We start from the raw sequence: 19,838 nt of genomic DNA, 5'->3' as shown, positions 1-19,838 counted from the left end.
TACATATGGCACCTTTAAATTATTGTAAAAAAAAAAAAAGACACAATGATAAATATAATAATATTTATCTAGTGTAGACACCTTAATAATTGATTTTAAAATAAATATTAGGAATGTATATATATTTTTATAAATATTTGGTTGTGCCACCTGACATTTTTTTGTTGTGAAGTTAAAAATACTGTTAAAAAATGAGTTAAAACAGTTAGAATAGTTATTCAATATATGAGAAATGTTCAAACACATTGTTTTTGGCCACATTCTTACATATGGCACCTTTAATTGTCCTAATTTCATTCTGTCAAATGCATGCGTGTTACTCTTTTTTTTCTGACCTGTTGCTTCTGTAGCTCTTTCAGTGTTTGCTCCTGCTGTTGGTGCTTCTGCTCTCGTTGACTGAGCTTCTGCTCCAATGAGCTGTGGCTCGTCTTCAGTTCCTGGATCTGAGCCTCCAAACCCCTCTGATGGCTGAGGTTAGCAGCCAACTCCTCCTGTGCTAAGCTCAGCTTTTCTTCTGATGCCTTCAGTTAAACAAAGTTCAAAAGTCACTTACTTACAGTGAGTAATAAAATAAACCATAAAAAAATAAAATTTACATCGGCTAAAGAATGCCACTTGGCAATTTAGTGGCTTTTATTGTTTCAGACTGTTGATGAGATGATCTTAGAAATATAAAAAAAAGCAAATGCAAACAGCTAGAAAAGTTTTCAAACAAACGGGGCCTAAAATCTTTCAAATGAGTTTTTCCTGAAACAGAAAAGTGGAAAGGTTTTACTGGGCATTTACGTACCTTGAAGTCTTGACGCAGAGCAGAAACTTCTGACTCTTTCCCGTAGAAGTCAGACTGAAGCTTAGTAAGATTTTCCTGACTTTGCACCAAGGTCTTCTGCAGCTCTGCAGTCCGGCTCTTTTCAGAGCTCAGCTCCTTGCCGAGCTCTGACATCTGGGCCCTCAGTTTACTCTCCTCCTCTGCCTGAAGACAAAAGCACAACTTTACTAAATGTATACACAACTACATTTGAGGCTAGACTGGCACAGTATATATGAAGTCAAGTAGACTGAAAATGAACTTGGTCTACAAATGGCTACTTACCTTCTTGACACCGACTTCCTGTAACTCTGTCACTTGTCCCTTCAGCTTCTTCTGCTCCTCTTCAAAGGACCCCTGAGTTGTCTTCAGCTGTGCCTGCAGCTTCTCCAACTCATTCTCCTTTTCCTTTAGTGCCTCCTGAGTCTTTGAGTGCTGCTGCTCTGATGAGCTCAGCTGTCCTTTCAGCTTCTTCTCCACCTGGTCATTTTTAGACATTAAATGGTTGTTGAGATGTTACATTCAGAAAAGAACAAAATACATAGGGCCTGATTTACTAAGATTACAAATAGCGAGCGCTAAATTGCGTGCGCGAGCTTAAAGACTGCGCCTGCTACTGGATTTCGTTTTGCGGGTGAACTACTAAGATTGCGACCGCAATTGACTACAGGTGCTGAAGTGGTTAAGACCGCCCTATTTAAATGAGGATTTTGCGCTAGTCAAGGGTTGTCAACATGGAGAAAGAGCAGACTCAACGGAAGCGCAGAATTAAATTTGAAGCCACTGAACAGAAAGCACAGCTGACGTTGAGCAGATAACTGAGATCGAGGGATATGACGTCCTTGTTCCCCGGGTCCATAGGACCTTTTAATATCATTATTATTATTTTAATCCTGCGTCGGTATTTTGGACAGCTCCATCATTACCTGACGTATCAAACAAAGACAACTATGGACTATGGATGTTGCCAGGGAGCGCTCTGCTGTTTCTCTCAAGCTTACACATAGGTCTACTTTCAATGGATGTGTGACTTTCTTGTCAATAAGTAAATAAATAAATAAAGCGGATCATCACAACGGCTTTTTAGTCCCAGTCCGTCCCTGGTTTCATCTGTGTTCATTCAGTCAGGCTGAGTTTCCATTACGCGTGCCAACAGCCTTTGATCTGACGTCAGAGGCGACAGGACAATCGATATAGATGATATATCTATAGCTGATTCAGATAGTTACATTAAATAGTGATTGTTTATTGCATTTAAATGTGCCTGGAACTGGAAGGGTTAGGGTAACCTGCCTGTGAGGTTTTGGTGACGTGTGCGCACTGTGCCACCTGCACTTCGCCGTGCACCGAGAATAGACCAGGTTAGAGCTGGACCCGTTAAGGTAAAGCGGGGTTCCCCGTTCCTCTGGTCTTAACCGGGGAACATAGGTACGACCCCTCCTTGAACCACAAACTGCAGACCAAGGTAAGCCCATACCAGTACAAACACGCATATCTCCTCTGGATATCTATATTTAATGTATTCACACCAAATAAGCGTAGTTGAACATGCTCTGGAAAAGCATAACTTCCTGATTTACAAAAAGTATTTTTGTTTATGGATTTCTCAGAGGATATATGCGTAACCGCAGCCATGTGTGCGCACCACTGTGCCAGTTAAGACCTGCCTTTCAAACGTGCTAAATATAGACGCTAAAATAAGCACCGCAATCAGTTTCAGGTTTGATAAATCACTTTGCGTGTGCTAAAATAACATATTTACATTTTCTCCAAAATTGCGTGTAAACGGCCCCACATTGCATATGCATTAAGGCAAGAACGCTAAATGGGTTGCGAGTGCCATTTTGCCCGTCTGAGGGACGCGTTCCTCGTTGCGCCCTGTTAGTAGATCAGCATCAATGCAAATCTGCGTGTGCAATCCAGTTTGCACACGTTTTTGCACGTTAGTAGATCAGGCCCATAGTGTTTTATTTTTAGAAGCTCACCTCTTTAATCTGCTTTAACTGCTGTTTAGACTCTTCCAGTGCCTTTGTAATGGTCTCATTATTTTTTAGAAGTTCCCGTCGGTCCTTCTCATTGGACTTTTCCTGAAGATTTCAGACAGAATAATGTGCCAGTGATGTTATGTAGTATTCCAGAAAGTCAAGCAATAGAAAAACAATATCAGATTTGTCTTCACGAGTTCTACTTATTTCTGTCTTGAGGTTTTCAAACCTACCTTTTCCTCCATGGCTGACTTATGGCCCTTCTTTTCTGTGTCCAGTTGACTCTGACTCTCTTTCAGTGCCTTGTTAGCCTTTCCTAGGCTCTCCTGAGTTGAGACAAGCTCCTTCTTTTGAGCTTCTTTCTCCTGTTGGGTCTTTTTTAGGTCTACTGTCAGACTCTGAGCTTTCCTGTCCAGCTCTGCATGCTGAGTCTTTCCCTCTTGAGTCACCTTGTCCAGATTCACACTCAGAACAACTTTATCTTGCTCGCAGCGCTCCAACTGCTGCTGGATGTCATTTAAAGCCGTCGTCTTCTTCTTTAAGTCCTCCTGTAGTGCTGCAGACCTTGATGGCAAACAAAATGTAGTCTACATTAGGAAATGTTAATCAAAATATAAATAAACAAACAACTTGAAAGTACAAATACCGTAATTTTAGACTAAATAGAGCATAATTGAATAAAGATATAGTCATGAAAGAAGCACATCAATTTGACAGAATAATCAGTTAGATATACAGTGCATGTTCGACACATACTGTACAATACTGGCCAATTTAGCAGCTTAGCTTACTGAAAATCTATCAAATTCCATTTACTTTTGACAGAGTTCCTACAGATCCCATCCCATTTCCATTTCCATTTCAAATTCCATACTTTTCCAGACATCTCAGAGGTTTTTTCAGTCAATATTAAACTGAATACCAATTGTTAGATGCTTATTATGTAAATAAATGGTTTTAAAATCCTTCACTAATTATTCATGAAGTCAGCCCTAGGAAAACTTGCATTGACCCATGACACTGTCACGGCCGACAGTAGATGGCTAGCTCGACGACATAAAATAATAAATAAATGAGAATCGCAGTCAGTAACAGTAACCCTGGTAACTCGACACCATGCTACAGCAGCTTGATTAGTTTCATATCATCTACAGGTAGGCTATGTTACATTAGTAACTTTAATTGATCCGTATATATTAATATATTTAATTTTAGAAAGTATGATAATGGTCTGGAATCAACACAAACATTTTTCCATAATTTTTTCCCCTTTTCCATACTTATCCAGACCTGGAAATTACTCCAATTAAATTCCATACTTTTCCATGCTGTGTAGGAACCCTGTTTTGAGTCATTTAAATGTACTGTTTTTTAGTAGTAGCAACAGTGCCAGGTATTGTAACTCAGAAAAACGATGTATAAATCTAATGCTTCGGCACAAAAAGAGTGCACACTTCATCTTACCCGGTTTTCTCTGTTTCTAGAGAACGATGCAGCTCCTTAGCTTTCCGTTTAACCTCCACCCCTTCCTTCTGCAACTTCTGCACATCCTGCTGCACCTGGTCTCGAGCGGCCTGCAATTCTCCAACCTGTGACTCCAGTTTCTGTCCATTTGAAACATCAAATTAATTCAGTAAAATGTATATTTGCACAATCGTGCACTTACTAACAAACCAGAAGAGACACAATGCAAATAAGGTGTGTGTAGTAGTACCGTGTTCTTAAGAGAGCTAACTGGAGAGAAATGAAACATAATATTTGTAAAAATTAGGGGTGTACATTAAATGTGTTTATTATTCTAGATAAATAGATTCTGCATGGATTAGAGTGTGTGTGCAAATGTGTTTATAAGCGACTTGTTTTTCCCCCACATTCATGAACGCAACACTAGTTGTCCAACTCACTGTCACGATAGGAATGACATGTCACACGATGTTAGGGACAATGTTTACGAAACGGAAGCCAAACATTACAGCGTTACGGTGTTATGGAGAACGGCGAATGGAGGAGAAAATCAAACGTCCTCTATTAAATCCACTGTGGGACGAGGACGAAGTTGGACAAGTTTACTTTCCCACAAATTCAGACAAAGAAATAACAAAAGCTGTTGGGCTGTTCATAGCCAAAGATTTAAGCAATTTCATATACAGTTCAAGTAAAGCCATTTAAGACACACACAATGTATTGTGAACAATGCAGCTATATGAGTATTTTGTTTGGAATTAAACATTTTATGTAATGCCACAACTGGCTGAATTTATTTAGCTTTTTATGTAGCAGGTGTGGAGGTTCTGCCTCAGTCATCATGTCTCAATAGAATGTTAGGTTTGTAGAAAAAACTAAAATAAAAACTAAACTGAAAACCGTGACCAAAAACCGCAATACTAACTGAACGGTGGGCTTGTTGAACCGTTGCCACCCTAATAAATATATAATAGCTTCAAAATGATACAGTTTGGTTTTCGTAGAAGCCTTTTTTATATACTTTTATCTAGGTCATGCTTTACAGAGGCTGCCATCTTGTGCTGCCTCTGTAGTTTCTAACGGGGCTAACAAACCAGAGTGTTTAGCATTTTAGAGTGAACGCTTAATGCACAATCAAAGATAAACAACGTCCTTTCTGATACATGTGGGAAAGGGAGGGAAATCTGCAGTCTCACCATAAGATGTCACAAATTTAAATGTAAATGTCTTTTACATGGTGAATTTCTGGCACACTGTATGAAGACTCAACACAAACCTTATTAAGACCCTCGACCTGCTCAACACGCTGCTCTGAGGCCAGCAGTTTGTCTTTGCATTCCTTCAGACAGGTTTCCAGCTGCGTGCACTGCTCATGTCTCTCCTTGAGTCTTTGAGCCTGCTCGTCCACCTTCTTCTGAACTTTATTCAGCTCCTGCGCAAGAAGAAGATGGGAAAGGGATACACACAGATGTTAAGGCTCGAGTGACACGAGGGGTGAAGGTAATGTGTTATATTCCACGTGACAGGGTTCACCTGCTGCTTGTCCTGCAGTGCATGCTGAGCAGTCTCCAGGCTGTTCTCCAGGTTGGCCTTCTGTGCAGCCTTTGCTGCCTCAGAAGACAGCAGCATTTCTGTCTTTGCCTTCAGCTGCGGGAAAACCAAACAAACATGATCACCATCAAAATTTAAAACTCTTATTATATTCAACATATTTTATGCCCAGTATACATTGTGTGACATTAGTTATGTCAACAATCCTACTTTAATCATGGGTCCAACATTGTACTCTGAATGAGCTTCAAACATGGGCTGCAACCTAAGACAGCTCATGGAAATTATCTGACAGTGTCAGATATTTATGATGACCATCTCAGTGTGTGCTTCTATATCTATTGACTAATATAGATATAAAATATGTCGACATAACATCGTGTGGGAGTTTACAATTTGTTCTTAAGTTGTTGTTACTACATCATTAAAAATACTGTATGGAAGAAATTAGCAGCCAAATTGAAGCTGCCATGTAGGAAGCATGATTGATCTTGTTCTGCTGTTTGTTTAATAGGTGTCATCATCATCATCATCCTTATAAATTCTAAATACATCATACTTGACATCTAAGTTATTAGTTCCATGTCACACGAGCGATTTCCATAGAATGGCTTTACACAAACACGATTGTTCTGCGTCTTTGCGTACCATAGCAGTTCAGGCCCATAGACATACTCATTTACAGGCTTACCTGAGTGTCTAGCTGTCCTACTTTCTCCTTGCTGTCTGTGAGCTGAGTGGTGAGTTCAGAGACCGACGTCTCCAGGGTGAGAGCTCTGTCCTGGGCAGAACGCAGCAACGTCTTCTGCTCCTGTACCTGCTCATGTAGATTATCCTGAGCTTGCTTGTTGCTCTCTGACTGGTTCCTTAGTTTGTCTGTCAACTGTGTCACCTTTATGATGCAGAAAAAGTAGGGAATTGGTGTGTGTTTTTGTTGTTGTTTCACGTCTGCACTAGAGAGATGTAGACTTTTTAAGCTACCTGTTCTTGTAGTGCATGGTTTTTCTCTTTTAGTTGGTTAAGTACAGCTGTCTCTCCCTCGCCGGCTTGGATCTTTGCGCATAGGTCTTCTCTCTCAGCTTCCAGCTGGCTCACAATGTCTTTGCTCTTCTGCAACAAAGCCTCCAGGTTCTGGATCTTCTGGTCCTTATCACCAATCTGACGCAGCACTTGCTCTAGGTCATTCTACAGCATGAGGACAAGCCAACAAGACAGAATGGTTAAAAAAATGTATGCACCACATTTTACTTCACTGGTTTCAGTCTATTAAAGCACTGACACACATGAACAAGTATATAATAGTCAGTGACGTGCGGTCAGGGTAGGCAGAGCCTACCCAAGCTGGAAAATGTTGTATTTTTTAATTTCAGATAATTTTGAATCTGTCCGCATTTGGTGATTTTCATAGTCTAATAAAAGCGACTCAACAGCGCTGTTTTCTGGTCAGGCAGCGGCTGCACAAGCCGTTCGACATAGCGTTCTATTACAGAGCAAAGGCACAGACCTTCTCTTCTACTTTCGTGAATTGTCAACACCGTCACACCCTCTCGCTGTTTTACGTTCAGCAATTTAGCAGGAGGATACTGAAGGTAATGATGGCTCTAAATGAGAGGTTTAAACATTTCTTAAGGCTGGCACTTGATGATAAACAGCAGCTTTTATTAGAGGGGAGACCCATGCCTGAGCTACCAGACCTTCTCCAAAGGAAGGGACAGAAAATGATACGTACTTTTCAAAGTAGTGGCATAAGAATAAGGACAGAGCAACTGTAAACTCTGTATACTCTGTCAACTGAAGGCCAAGTCAGGAGACTCTGTCATCGACAACTTTGTGAAGAAGGAACGGCGCATGGACTTCATCTTCAAATGAACTAAGCAAGTCTTAATGCACCCTCTCTACCTCCCTCCCTCCCTCCCTCTCACACAACGCACACACACACACAGTTTAAGTTTCTGTTGTAGTACAGTACTACAATCTTGATATTCTCAGATTGCATGGGGCACCGTCTGCAACGTATGTGTGTACGTCTTGGTCTGTGACTGCCTGCCTACCCTACCTTAGAGCTCACCGCACGTCACTGGTTGTTAGCGATGTCTCAGTGTGGAACAGACCTGTGCCTCACGGAGTTTGCCATTGGTGTTTTGCTGCAGCGCCTGAAGCTCCTGGTGCTGCTGCTTTGCTTTCTCGAGCTGGTGCTGCAAGTCTGTGCTCTTACTGGTGCCCTCCTTCAACTGAAAAATGAAATTTTTTTATATACAGTATATATAAGTGTAATGACATGAATACGACTGTTTCTGTATTATCGCACAACAGTCTGACAAATCTTGATTTGTTCGTTGTTGTGTTTAGTCAATTTCCATCCAGTTGGACCATCTATAATCCTGTTTCCAAAAAAATAACATACTTCAAACCAATACGGCGTTTGCATATCTTTAGCTATTCATTATTAAAACTTTTTGGTACAAATGTTGTGACTCATCCGTAGCATTAACTCCCCTTGCAGCGATGAGTCATTTCCTCTGATGCTTACCTGTTCTTCTGCACGTGACAGTTTTAGCTGCAGGTCGGCGGCCTGCTGTTCGCGATCTTTTAGTTTCTCCCCAGAGAGTTGCCTCTGTTCTTTCAGACGACCTTGCACTTCTCCCAGCTGTCTCTCTGCCTCCAGCAGTTTGGCATGAAGCTAGAAAGAGTGCATTTATATCATTTGTTATGCTGTGCTGCATGCAATAGTCTTCATTTGTGTCAGTCTTACTCACCTGACTGATCTCAGATTGCTGCTGAGCGCCCTTGCTCTCTTTTTCTTCCCTTTGCTGTTCAAGTTGTTTCCTCTCGACCTTGAGCTCTGCGTGTTTCACCTCAAGCTCGTTAATCTCACTTCTCAGCTTTGCCACCTCCTCAGTCCTCTCTCCGACCTCTGTCTGTCTCTTTTGCAGGGAAGTCTCGGTCCCTGAGACCCGAGCCTGCAGCTCCTGGACTTCCAGCTCCCTCTCCCTCAGGCTGTCTTGAACTTCCTTCTTGGCAACTTTCTCAGCACCCAAACTCTCCTCCAGCACCTGATATTCCTTCTCCTTACGTAACAGTTTTTCGGACAGACTCTGACAAAAAAGGAGAAGACAAAATCTGTCAGATGAACACCATCTGTTCGAAATGTGGATGCAGGTTTTCATGAGAAAAAGATGAAGATTGATGGGGGGGGGGATTAATTAATCCACCCTGGGAAAGGGAGCAAGAAGTGTTCTAAATTAATATGTTTGGCATGATAGAATCTGCAACAAGGCACTCTCACATCATGTGATTAAAAGAGTCAAGAATAAAGTGAGGTGTGGCATTTCTAGTGGGAACTTAATGACACAGGGATACACTGGTATGTATGCAGCACTCGTCCTGATGTCAGCTCTGGCAGTAAACTTTGCAACAAGGTGACAAAGAACAAAATGTTGTGAATAGTAGAGCTTGGTGCTAACTGAGGAGTATGACGGTTCAGTGTTTCTACTAGGTTTATGGCTTTGGGGGGACGGGACACACTCTTTTACAATATTTTTCTCTTTTCTCTCCAACAATTACAACAAATGACTTACTTTTACTTATTTGTTCTATCTATCTATCTATCTATCTATCTATCTATCTATCTATCTATCTATCTATCTATCTATCTATCTTTTATCCGTTTCCTTATTTATTTTTGTACGTATGGTCACCTATGGTGACTGGACTTGGGTAAGGCTGAAACGATGAAACGATGAATCGATTATTAATCGATTACTAAATTAATCGCCAACTATTTTGATAATCGATAATTGAAGCTTTTTTCATGATTAAAACCAGATTTCTGATCGTTTTAGCTTTCCAAATTTGTGAATATTTTCTTGGTTTCTTTGCTCCACATAAAGAAATCATTAAAACTTAATCATTTTGGTTTGTGGACAAAACAAGACGTTCAAAAACATCTTAATTTCCAGCTTTGACAAACACTGATCAACGTTTTTTAACATTTTCTGACATTTTATTGACTAAACTATTCATCGAGAAAATAATCGACAGATTAATCGATTACGAAAATAATCGGTAGTTGCAGCTCTAGACTTGTGCTTGCTTAAATTAGATCAATAACATCATTATTTATTAAAAAAACGATAGTCCGGACCTGTTCTATAGGAAAAGTGACCTGAAATTAATTCTGTTGTGATTTTGTGAAATTAACTAGAATTTCGGGGGTTGGGGGTCCCGTTGCGGGGGGTCCCCAATATAGTGTTAGGGGAAACACTGCAGTTTAAGAGGCCCGCAGGTAAACCAGACATTGGAGCACCTTTCTGCAACATTTACTTGCTGCAGACTTTGTTCTCCCCTTTACTTTTTTTTCTTCCTTCTATTGTGTTAATCTGAAATGTCCAAAGGTGGAAAATTACATTTTACATTCATTTGCTTTACTGTATTTAAGTATTTATGTGTAAAATCTTAATTTTTTCTTTTACTTCTTCAAGTTGTTTGCAAATGAAGGTAAAATGGTCTAAACCAGTGTAAGATGAAAGGTGACAAATCTTCATGAACCCATTAATCAAATGCTTACTCAAATTCTGCCATTTCTAAGAGATATATGTTCATTAAAAAAAAAGAAGAAAAAATGACACATTTTATGATATGTTTTGTGGGATGATCTACACTAAACTGACATATTGTACCTCCCTAAATGCTTTAAGATACTTGGTAATCAAAGTAATGGTACTATGACTTGAGGGAATTTTAGGACTCCTTTCACCTACCCAGTCTCAGGGTATCCTGTTGCGATTGGTAGTGTGGGGTGAGAGGGGTAATGTACTTGAGATTCCTTTCTGTAACCCCTACACTCCCATCCAGTAAATGACTTGCCTGAAAGGGACCTTGTGGCTCGAAGGTTCCCATTGCAGGGTGCAGGTAGCTATATTCGTATTTCACCTTAACTGACGTATTGGCACAATCTCCCTCCTACTGGTTTAATTATAGAGCTGCCTGTAAAAAAATTTTTATCAACACATTGAGAAGGCTGGTGACGGCAACGCATTGTAATCAAGCCGCATTCTAAACATGTGCTTAAAGGTCCAGTGTGAAACATTTAGGAGGGTTTATTGGCAGAAATGGTACCTACGCCTCTAAATGTATTTGTATATGTGCATAATCTCTTTCAAATAAAAATCATTTTGGTATTGCAGCCCTGCAATAAGCCTTACATATGTACTTTGGGGAGGGCCTTGCATTAGCCAGAGTTTGCTTAATTGGGCACCTGATAAGACTTGCCATCATACATATTTACAAGTTAAAGTAAATACTGCACAATACTCACTGCAGTGATTTGAGTCAATTTAATGGTTACATCATCACTGGCAGTGTATGCTTGTCCTTCTAAGGTTGCGAGGACATTTTGACCAGTCCTCTCAACTTCAATGGATTTTTAGAGGATGAAGACTTTGGGTTTTAGGGTTAAACTTGTTTCGGGTTAAAGGGATACTTCACCGATTTGAATGTGGCTTTGTATTGATAGAACAGCTGTAGTATTTTTTAGAAAATGTGCTTCCCTCCCTCAGTTTTTCACTGAGTTGTAAAAAAATCTGTTTTCCATTTTCAAAATTTGCCCTACTGTGATGCAAAACGCGTCATTTGACTCACAGTAGGGCACATTTGGATAAGGGAAAACAGATTTTTTTTCAAGTCAGGGAAAAACTGAGGGAGGGAAGCACATTTTCTAAAAAATACTACTGCTATTCTAGCAATACAAAGCCACATTCAAATCGGTGAAGTATCCCTTTAAGGTTGCGGTAAGGATGAGATATTTAGTTGTGATGGTTAGGTTATATCTAGAAGTGTCCCCTCAGCTTTATAAACTGTGTGTGTTACCTGGCTTTGCTGCTGCAAATTATTCAGATTGCTCTGCAGCTGGTGGATCTCTTGGGTGTAGACAGCTGCTTCTTGAGGACCCTTCTCCAGCTCTGCTTTCAGTTGTGATATGGTCATCTGCAATACAACAGACAGGAACATGAGACTCTTTGGTGAAGAATATTGCTGTACAATCATGGAGCAGAAGAACCACTGTGAAGGAATGAGATTAAAGAAAATCAAAAACAACGTGGATTAGTAATGAACACACACGTGTCACAAAAAAAACAACCTCACACTACTGATAAAAAAGTAAATCTATGATAAAAGTAAACGCAAAAAATAAAAATAATTTGGGGACAACTTGAAATGACTTATTTTACCTCCAGTTTACGAATCTTGAAGAGGGATAGAATATGTGAGACGCAGAGGAGGAAGAGGAGGGAAAGAGACACATGACCAGGGGTAAGTCACCACATAACAACAAGAGGTAAGTCAACAACACATAGCTGTTCAGCTGAGTGAATCACTGGTTTATCACAATTTACACCCACTTCTTAATATGGTGACATGATGCAGACTATTTTATAAAGAAGAAAGGATGCCGTGTTAGTTTCTTGTGTATTGCTGCAGGGACAGAAAATTCACATTTCAGAAGACTGTTGCTGTAGTTGTTGTTCTTGGTGTTTCACAGCCGACAGAGGCTTGTGGCGTGAAGGCTGTGAATTCATAGAATTCATTTTAAATTTTAAAATGCATTCAAATAAGTGTGGGAAAATTAAGCTATAACGAGTGAAATGTTCTGTATGACAAAACACAATTAAAAAAAACAAAAACACAAACACAAACACTGAATTATACCTCGGATATATATTAATAAGAATTTGGCACATTGGCAGATATGACATGAATACAGTACATCCAAACTATTCCATAAGTTTTCCCATAACTACTTGGAAAATCAGGAGAACAACATTTGACCATCTGCAAGACATAACATGGTTAGCAGCCTCACCTCTGCGGTGGTGTAATTAGCCTGCAGTTGCTCATAGCTGTTCCTGAGGCGTTCAGACTCATCCTCCGTCTCACGTGTCATCTGATCCATCAACGTCTGCACCTGCACCAGCTCTTTCTTCAGGACGTCCACATCCTCCACTCCTGGTCGCTGCAGCTAGAGGGCAGCGCAGAAGTATTTTGTTGAGGACATGGAGACTGAAGTTGAGCAACAGATGCTATGCTATAACTAGGGATGGGAGACTTTTTTGTCGACAAAACGATCGACAATCGACACGCGCGGACCTCGACAAAAAAAAAAAAAGTCGAAGTGTCACAAACACGTAAAGTTCACGACCGTGGAGGTTAAAGAAGCTGTGCACGAAAAGGTGATCCTGCTGTCCAGGCTCCCTGCGGATGATGGTGCGCGCGTCACCGGCTCGTTCTCTCGAGTGGATGTGCGCGTCCAAGCGTGTGTGTGTGCAGTGCGAATGAGGTTGCGCCTAAGTTTAGGATGGGGGTGGGGGACATAACACAAGTGCTACATAAATGAAGGCGGCATCTCACCCAGTCAAGATCACTGTACTTCACTCTGGTGGACACCTAACGAGCACAGGTTCAAAAACCTGAGCCGTCTGGCGAGTGGCGACGCACGTTCCAGCAGAGAGTCCGCTTTTTTTTGCCCCTCATTTTAATTATCGCTGTTCTGATAGTCAATAATGGACATTACAGCCAAGTTTTTGAGCCTAAAATGAAGTAGTACAGTGTAGAATAGTTTACACTCCCGCATTGCTGCTGTTGCTGTTGCTGTGTTAAAAAAATTCGACACGTGGACCTCCACAATCGACTCTAAAAATGTGTGAAATTCCCATCCCTAGATATTACTATATATCAAATATATTACAAAATAAATAAACAGTCCAGACAGTTTTGGGAAATGGCCAGCCCAGTGTAAAATGTCAGACATCACCAGGAGGTGCGCTCCCTCTACTACAAACCTATAATGAAGGTAGATTTTTTAAACAGACCAGTTTACAGGTCAACAACAGCCTAAATACTATTCTTAAAACACATCATTCATTCATGTATATCTCAAGCCTAGTAAGAAGAAAATAAATACCAAGAGATACTTAAGTATTGGTTGTACCAGTTCTGTTTGGAGTCTCTCATTCTCCTGCTTCTCATTCTGCAGTTGGTCAGTCAGTTTAGTCAGCCTCTGGTTAGCCTCCTCCCTTAAGCTCTTCTCCTCATCATATCGGGACTTTAAATCTGTTAGATTCAATAATAATAATAAAACATCCTTTTAATAAAAATTCTAATTAAAAACATGGTATGCATGGTATTTGTGTGCATCTAATCCAATTTTCCCAAACAGATCGAAGGAAAAATAATTTCAGTTTGAAATAAATGAAAAAGAAAGAAAAACTCTCTAACACACCGTGGGTGGATTGAGCTCAACAGTTCATTGTTCACTGTGTTAAATGACGTAGACAAAGATTTTTCAGTTTCCTGGCCCAACACTAACCTACTATCTCTGTGGCCAGCTGGGCAGCCTTCTGCTCAAACAGGTCTTTCATCTGTTTGATGTTGAACTTTTCTGTCTCTGCTTCATTTAACTTCTTTTCAAGGGCTGAGAAATAGAGAGAGAAAAAACACATTTACAGACACAGACATTTTGCCTGACCCTCTTTTGGGGGTCCCTACTCAAACAGTAAATATCTGCAGTTACAAGCTCTATATGAATGACCTTGGTATCAAAATAAAGACGACACTGAGATTTCACTCAGTTTCACTGTTTCAGGGTAAATGCAGATGGAACTCATCAAATTCAATTAAGGACTTTTCCCTTTGCCTACAAAAATGTTGCATTCTAAAGTAAATATCACCTTTAGAACTATACAGCAGGAGCTTTAAAATTCATGAAGGTCATGTAACAAAAAGTGAAGCAGAGTAAAATTAGGGAGATTTCTTAGGTACAAAATTATTAAAACCATTTAATGAATGAATTAAAAAAACAAAAAAAGGAACAACTCTCCGACTCTGCAGCATGTTCAGATATGCAGGGCCATAGCTCTGGCTTACATTGGTCAATTTAGGTGATTGACAGCTTGTTATCCTCTAAACTAGGGTTGTCAAACTCATTTTCTCTGAGGGCCACATCAGCATAATGGTTACCCTCAAAGGGCCAGATGTAACTGTCATACAGAATAAATGTAACTAAATGTCACCAAATATGACGATGATATGGCGATGACGTCATCGAAGACGAAACTCCTCAAAATCACTGCCTTCAGAAATCTGTCCGCTGTCAAAGTCCTCCATGTTCGCACGAAGTAATTTCAAAACAATGTAGCGAGGAAACCCTTATGCCCCCGAAAATTGACGTATCCACTTTACCGGCGTCTATGAGAGAATAAAAACGCGCAGCCGCTCGCCCGGCGTCAATGGTAGAAGTGCCGCAATGTTTTCCCGTAGTCCAGGGGTTCTCAAAGTTTTGATACCTGAGGGCCAATTTAGGAACCCAACATTGGACTGGGGGCCGCCAAAGGAAAAAACCAGAAAACAAAACATAAAGAAATCCCCACTTTAATGACCAGATTGCAGTTCTACAGTTTAGCGTTAAGTGATATAAGCGTTAATATAATGTAATTTAAGAGTCAATATAATAACAATTTATAATTTACTGGGTAATTACCCAGTATTTTGGCCATTGTTCTTACCTTCTAATTACAGGTTAATACCAAGTAACACATTTCTGTTACCATATATTTACTGGGTAAATAGCTAGTAATTGGGGGCTGTAGCTACCTGCTTATTACCAGCTTATAACCCAATAATACACTAAAATTCACCATATAGAAACCAGGTAAATACCCAGTATTTTTGTTTACACCTATTGGTCTGTATCCAGTAATGTCCAATAAACAATTAACAAGCTTAATCGCTCCTGGATTAAAACTATCAAGTGTAATTCATTGCGGGCCGCCAGAAATGTTTATGCGGGCCGCCATTGGCCCCCGGGCCGCACTTTGAGAACCAAAGCCAGAGCTTTGTCAATGGGTTAAAGCAGCATAGATCTATTTTAACACAGATATGCGGGCCACATATGGTCTTTTCTGCTCCTGCTGGTTTGATCGATTGGTGTTTATTAAAGTTAGACTTGGTTTTATGACATTTTTGTCACTGCATGCAACGCTGGAAGGGAAGAAGAGGTTAAATCAAAATGTCACTGACCTGAATCCTCTGAGCTCGGTCCATCATTCTGAGAAAACAAAGAAAAGACACGTACAGTAAGAGGAGGCATGACCATTTATGTTATTAAACAGTATCACATTTAGAAACACTTCGTAATGAATCAAGTTAAGTAACTTGAGGGAATTACTTGCTTCAGATGTCCTTGGACTTTGTCCAACTCCTTCTTGAGTTCTCCAGAGAACCATCTTTCCTCCTACATCAAGTGAAAACACAAACATGCACACAGAGTGAAGTCATTGAATGAACCTTCCATTTAAACAGCCACAGAATTAAAACTCAACGACACCTTTAGAGAGACATGCAGGTCCTGAACTTCTTGCCGCAGCATTGTGAGGTCTTCCCTAAAAGAGGAGGACAGCATGGAGAGAGAGTAAAATTCTGTCAAGAGGTCAGACTCTAAGTCATAATTGATGTAACTTTAATAGCAGTATCACCGAGTGGGGGCCATGTGAGCTGGGAGGTCTCCAGTATCATGGAACAGCTCGTAGTGCTTGAAGAGCTCCTCTGCAGAGTTATGAGACTTCATGCACTGAGGACAGATGAAGCCCTGGACATGGAAACACACCAGGAGAGTCAACCATGTGACAAACACTTACCAGACAGCTTCAATTCAGCACCTCTGCATATAGAGTATAATCAGGTTCAAGTTATCAACACACAAAATGGAAAGTTGCTTGTTACCTCAGAAGTCTGGTCATGGTTAAGGTCTGTGCTTGGCTGCTCCGACTCTGCATTCTGGGAGCCTCCCTTTCCAGGAGTCTAAAAAGGAGATAATAAATTGATGTATTTTGAATGTATGTTGTACATACACATACTCGGTATATCCAGTTATGCTTAAGCCCTTTCCCTGTAGAGTTTGCAATGATTAAAAGTGGGTAATCACACTGTTAAAATTGAAAAGTACCACAGTCTCTGTAGAGCTGACATGGCTCCTGATGTAAATATAAGTCTCTTTCAGTGGTAATGGAAAAACTCATATAATCAGATGACTGCACTAGGGCTGCAATGATTATTTGATTATTAATCGTCAACTATTTGTGATGCGACTTGATGACTGATTCATCGGTTTGAGTGGTTTTCAGTAATTAAATCTGAATCTATATAATTGTGTTTCATGTTGCTACAATAATTGTAAAAATGCATTTAAATTAGATTACTATAAAGTTGCTTTAAATGCAAACTGCTCGAAAGTGGATAATCCTGGTTTACAGGCCGAGACTTCAAATATGCAGCCATCAATGCACCGTGGGAAATGTGTCCTTGATTGATAAAGAAAATAATCAACAGATGAATTGGTTATGAAAATAATGGTTAGTTCTAGGAATATACTTTACACTTGAATTAAAAACTGCTGTAACTGAAGCACCTAAACGTAAGTCTGTACAGTGTCTCCCATCCAAGTAGTAACCAGTCGTAACGTCACCCGTAACAATCTGAACTCCCATTCTGAGATCAATCTGAGCTCACTCGAGATATATGCGTACCATACTTGAAGACACTGTAATCAGATGTGTACATCTGTGCCATCATGCAATTTTATAATACTCACTCCTTTCACCTCAGATGATCTCTTCAACTCTGTGACTGAACAACAGTTTGTGACATTTGAATTTAATAGGCGGCATTTCAGTACATAGTCTTTGGCATAGTGTTTACTGCAGTGTTGGTCGTAAAAGAGGCCGTTGGCAAGACAGGCTAAATTAAACAGCACACCCAGGCATTGAAAAGGGAGAAGGTAGAAGTAATAAACTCAGCGGCTCAGGAGGAGGTTGAGAAGAAGTGATCACTAGAGATCAGCTCAGTCCATTGGAGAGAAACACAAACACACTGAGTGCATGTGGAAAAAAGGGGTGTTTGGGCTGACGGTTGTCTGCATGAATGAACTAGGTCAAAATACACGAGTGTGTGTGTGTGTGTGTGTGTAAATCCGTGTAGTAAGATAAGGACTTTGAACCAGTCAATCTTGGAACATATTGGAGGGCTGATACACACCACTTTAAGATAACACTGAACATTTACATCATGGAACAAAGTTGACACAATTCAAACAAACTTAAAGCATAATCCAGCACTGCACTGATTTTCCCACAATGAAAATATTACTAACCTTAATTAAATAACATTCCTACTTCAGCACAGCACCTATGTATAACTGAGCCATTAACACTATCAAAGGATTTACTATACACCCTGGAAATAAATCGTTCTGATTATCATATTTCTATTTCAATTTGGAAATGAATATAACTGGGAACAAACAAATGTTAATAATGTATAGGTCCGACTAAGCATTATAAATCTTATTGCTAACTGCTCGAATGTGGATTTTCCTGGTTTACAGGCCGAGACGTCAAATATGCGGCCAACAATGCACCCTGGGAAATGTTGTCCTACTCAGAAGCTAACCAAAAAGTCAACATCTGTTAGTGTCACTTTTCACTTGAATGTCAAGCAATGTATTAGTCGCTACTATAACGTAACTGCTAAAATTGATATGACCCCGTTTGAATAAAGCATGTTGGGTTATATTACATGTTTTTGTTGACAGTGGACCTCACAACAGTCACTGGCTAATGTCACTATTAGCACATGAAACTGGAAGATGAGTTAACCTACAGCATAGCTAGCACACGGTAACCACAAAAAACGAGACGCAACACAAACACATGTCCTCAGCTGAGTATACCAATCTTTGCCTAGTTAACCATGAAAGACGACACGTTAATCAAATATCATAATCGTCACATCTAGAGGGTGGCAAACATTAGACACAAGCTAGCTTATCGTAGCTAGCTGTGTCAATCCCACATAAGGGAGCGTTTGATATATCCGTTATAACCTGGCGGGGTGGCGGAACTACGCCAATGGACCAACTCCTTCGCTTACGAATAAGAACCCCGCCCACCAAGGACACTCCGTAGTTTAGAAACGTACATCCCTAACATGGAAACGGACCAGGATAGGCCCCGTGTTTCCAAGGAAAACGACCGAGTGTAACTAAACCGCAGCGATACGGTTACCTTTGTCGCATCAAAAGCTTACCATTTGAAGTATCCGTCTGAGCATGGCCGCGGCTGTGTTTGTCCGCTCACTAAATACAGTCAATTTCACAAATACAGAGCGCCCGTAGCAGCAAGTCTAACACCTGACCTAGCTGAGGGAGCAGCGGCGAATGGGCGGGGTCAGGGACAGAATGGCAGAGCGGTGTCTACATTCAGGATAATACTTAACAAGTGCTCCCCCCTGTTCTGCAGCACTAAATAAAACACAAGGAAAACGGTCAATAAACAGTTTATTTTAAAGGTGCATTATGTAATAAATCTAAAGCAACTGGCCATAAACTCCTCCTAATATGTCACAGAGACTCAGGAATAATGTTCATATAACAAACTGAACTCACCAACAACAACAGTACAGACAAAATATTTGCATAAAAAAAAAATATTTTGCAGACTGCAAATCATGTTTATGTTTTGAAATCATGTTTTGGCGTCATGTGGCACCACCAACCGCCATCTACCAATCATTGCAGTCACTAGAGTCTCAGGTACTGAGCAACCACGGGTTGCCAGTTACGTCAGAAAAGGAAACCTAAAAGACCTCAGCGTTTTGAATTTGAATGTAGTAACTGTTTTTGGCCACATTCTATACATATGGCACCTTTAAAGGAATAATATACAACACAGCGATGCACAGTAGAATATTACAGTCACGTGCACAAATAGAACTCAATGGATGAAGGATCATCCATTGAGCTCCACAGAACAAGAACCACTCAGAGTAAATAAACTGGAATTATAAATTGTTGACCAGAAAATGTCTGACCGAATAGGGTTCAGGCTTCCTAACTGACAGTTTACGGTTTCTAACCCTAGGAGAGGATATTATCCCATGAAACAAATTATTTGTATACTAAATCATAACATGAAATGTCC

General features: G+C 40.3%; 1 protein-coding gene across 1 annotated transcript in view; it reads right to left on the bottom strand.

Moving 5' to 3' along the window:
- The window catches only part of eea1 (early endosome antigen 1), a 28,576-nt gene extending 9,494 nt beyond the window's left edge, over positions 1-19,082 (bottom strand). Inside the window, exons 1-23 of the mRNA XM_083893454.1 lie at positions 18,946-19,082; positions 16,585-16,662; positions 16,338-16,450; positions 16,190-16,244; positions 16,031-16,096; positions 15,883-15,910; positions 14,174-14,278; positions 13,796-13,917; positions 12,671-12,826; positions 11,677-11,793; positions 8,565-8,903; positions 8,339-8,488; positions 7,920-8,039; positions 6,790-6,993; positions 6,500-6,700; positions 5,791-5,904; positions 5,534-5,689; positions 4,258-4,397; positions 3,027-3,357; positions 2,794-2,895; positions 1,094-1,288; positions 791-973; positions 336-521 (exon numbers count right to left, since the gene is read on the bottom strand). Coding sequence (XP_083749580.1) covers positions 336-521; positions 791-973; positions 1,094-1,288; positions 2,794-2,895; positions 3,027-3,357; positions 4,258-4,397; positions 5,534-5,689; positions 5,791-5,904; positions 6,500-6,700; positions 6,790-6,993; positions 7,920-8,039; positions 8,339-8,488; positions 8,565-8,903; positions 11,677-11,793; positions 12,671-12,826; positions 13,796-13,917; positions 14,174-14,278; positions 15,883-15,910; positions 16,031-16,096; positions 16,190-16,244; positions 16,338-16,450; positions 16,585-16,662; positions 18,946-18,969 — 3,285 coding nt within the window. The 5' untranslated portion in view covers positions 18,970-19,082. The remainder of the gene's footprint in view (positions 1-335; positions 522-790; positions 974-1,093; positions 1,289-2,793; positions 2,896-3,026; positions 3,358-4,257; positions 4,398-5,533; positions 5,690-5,790; positions 5,905-6,499; positions 6,701-6,789; positions 6,994-7,919; positions 8,040-8,338; positions 8,489-8,564; positions 8,904-11,676; positions 11,794-12,670; positions 12,827-13,795; positions 13,918-14,173; positions 14,279-15,882; positions 15,911-16,030; positions 16,097-16,189; positions 16,245-16,337; positions 16,451-16,584; positions 16,663-18,945) is intronic.
- Between the last annotated feature and the right edge of the window lie 756 nt (positions 19,083-19,838).

The sequence above is a fragment of the Microchirus variegatus genome (assembly GCF_963457635.1).
Source record: "Microchirus variegatus genome assembly, chromosome: 8".
In the NCBI taxonomy this organism is placed as follows: domain Eukaryota; kingdom Metazoa; phylum Chordata; class Actinopteri; order Pleuronectiformes; family Soleidae; genus Microchirus; species Microchirus variegatus.
This window is presented reverse-complemented; position numbering and strand designations above follow the sequence as displayed.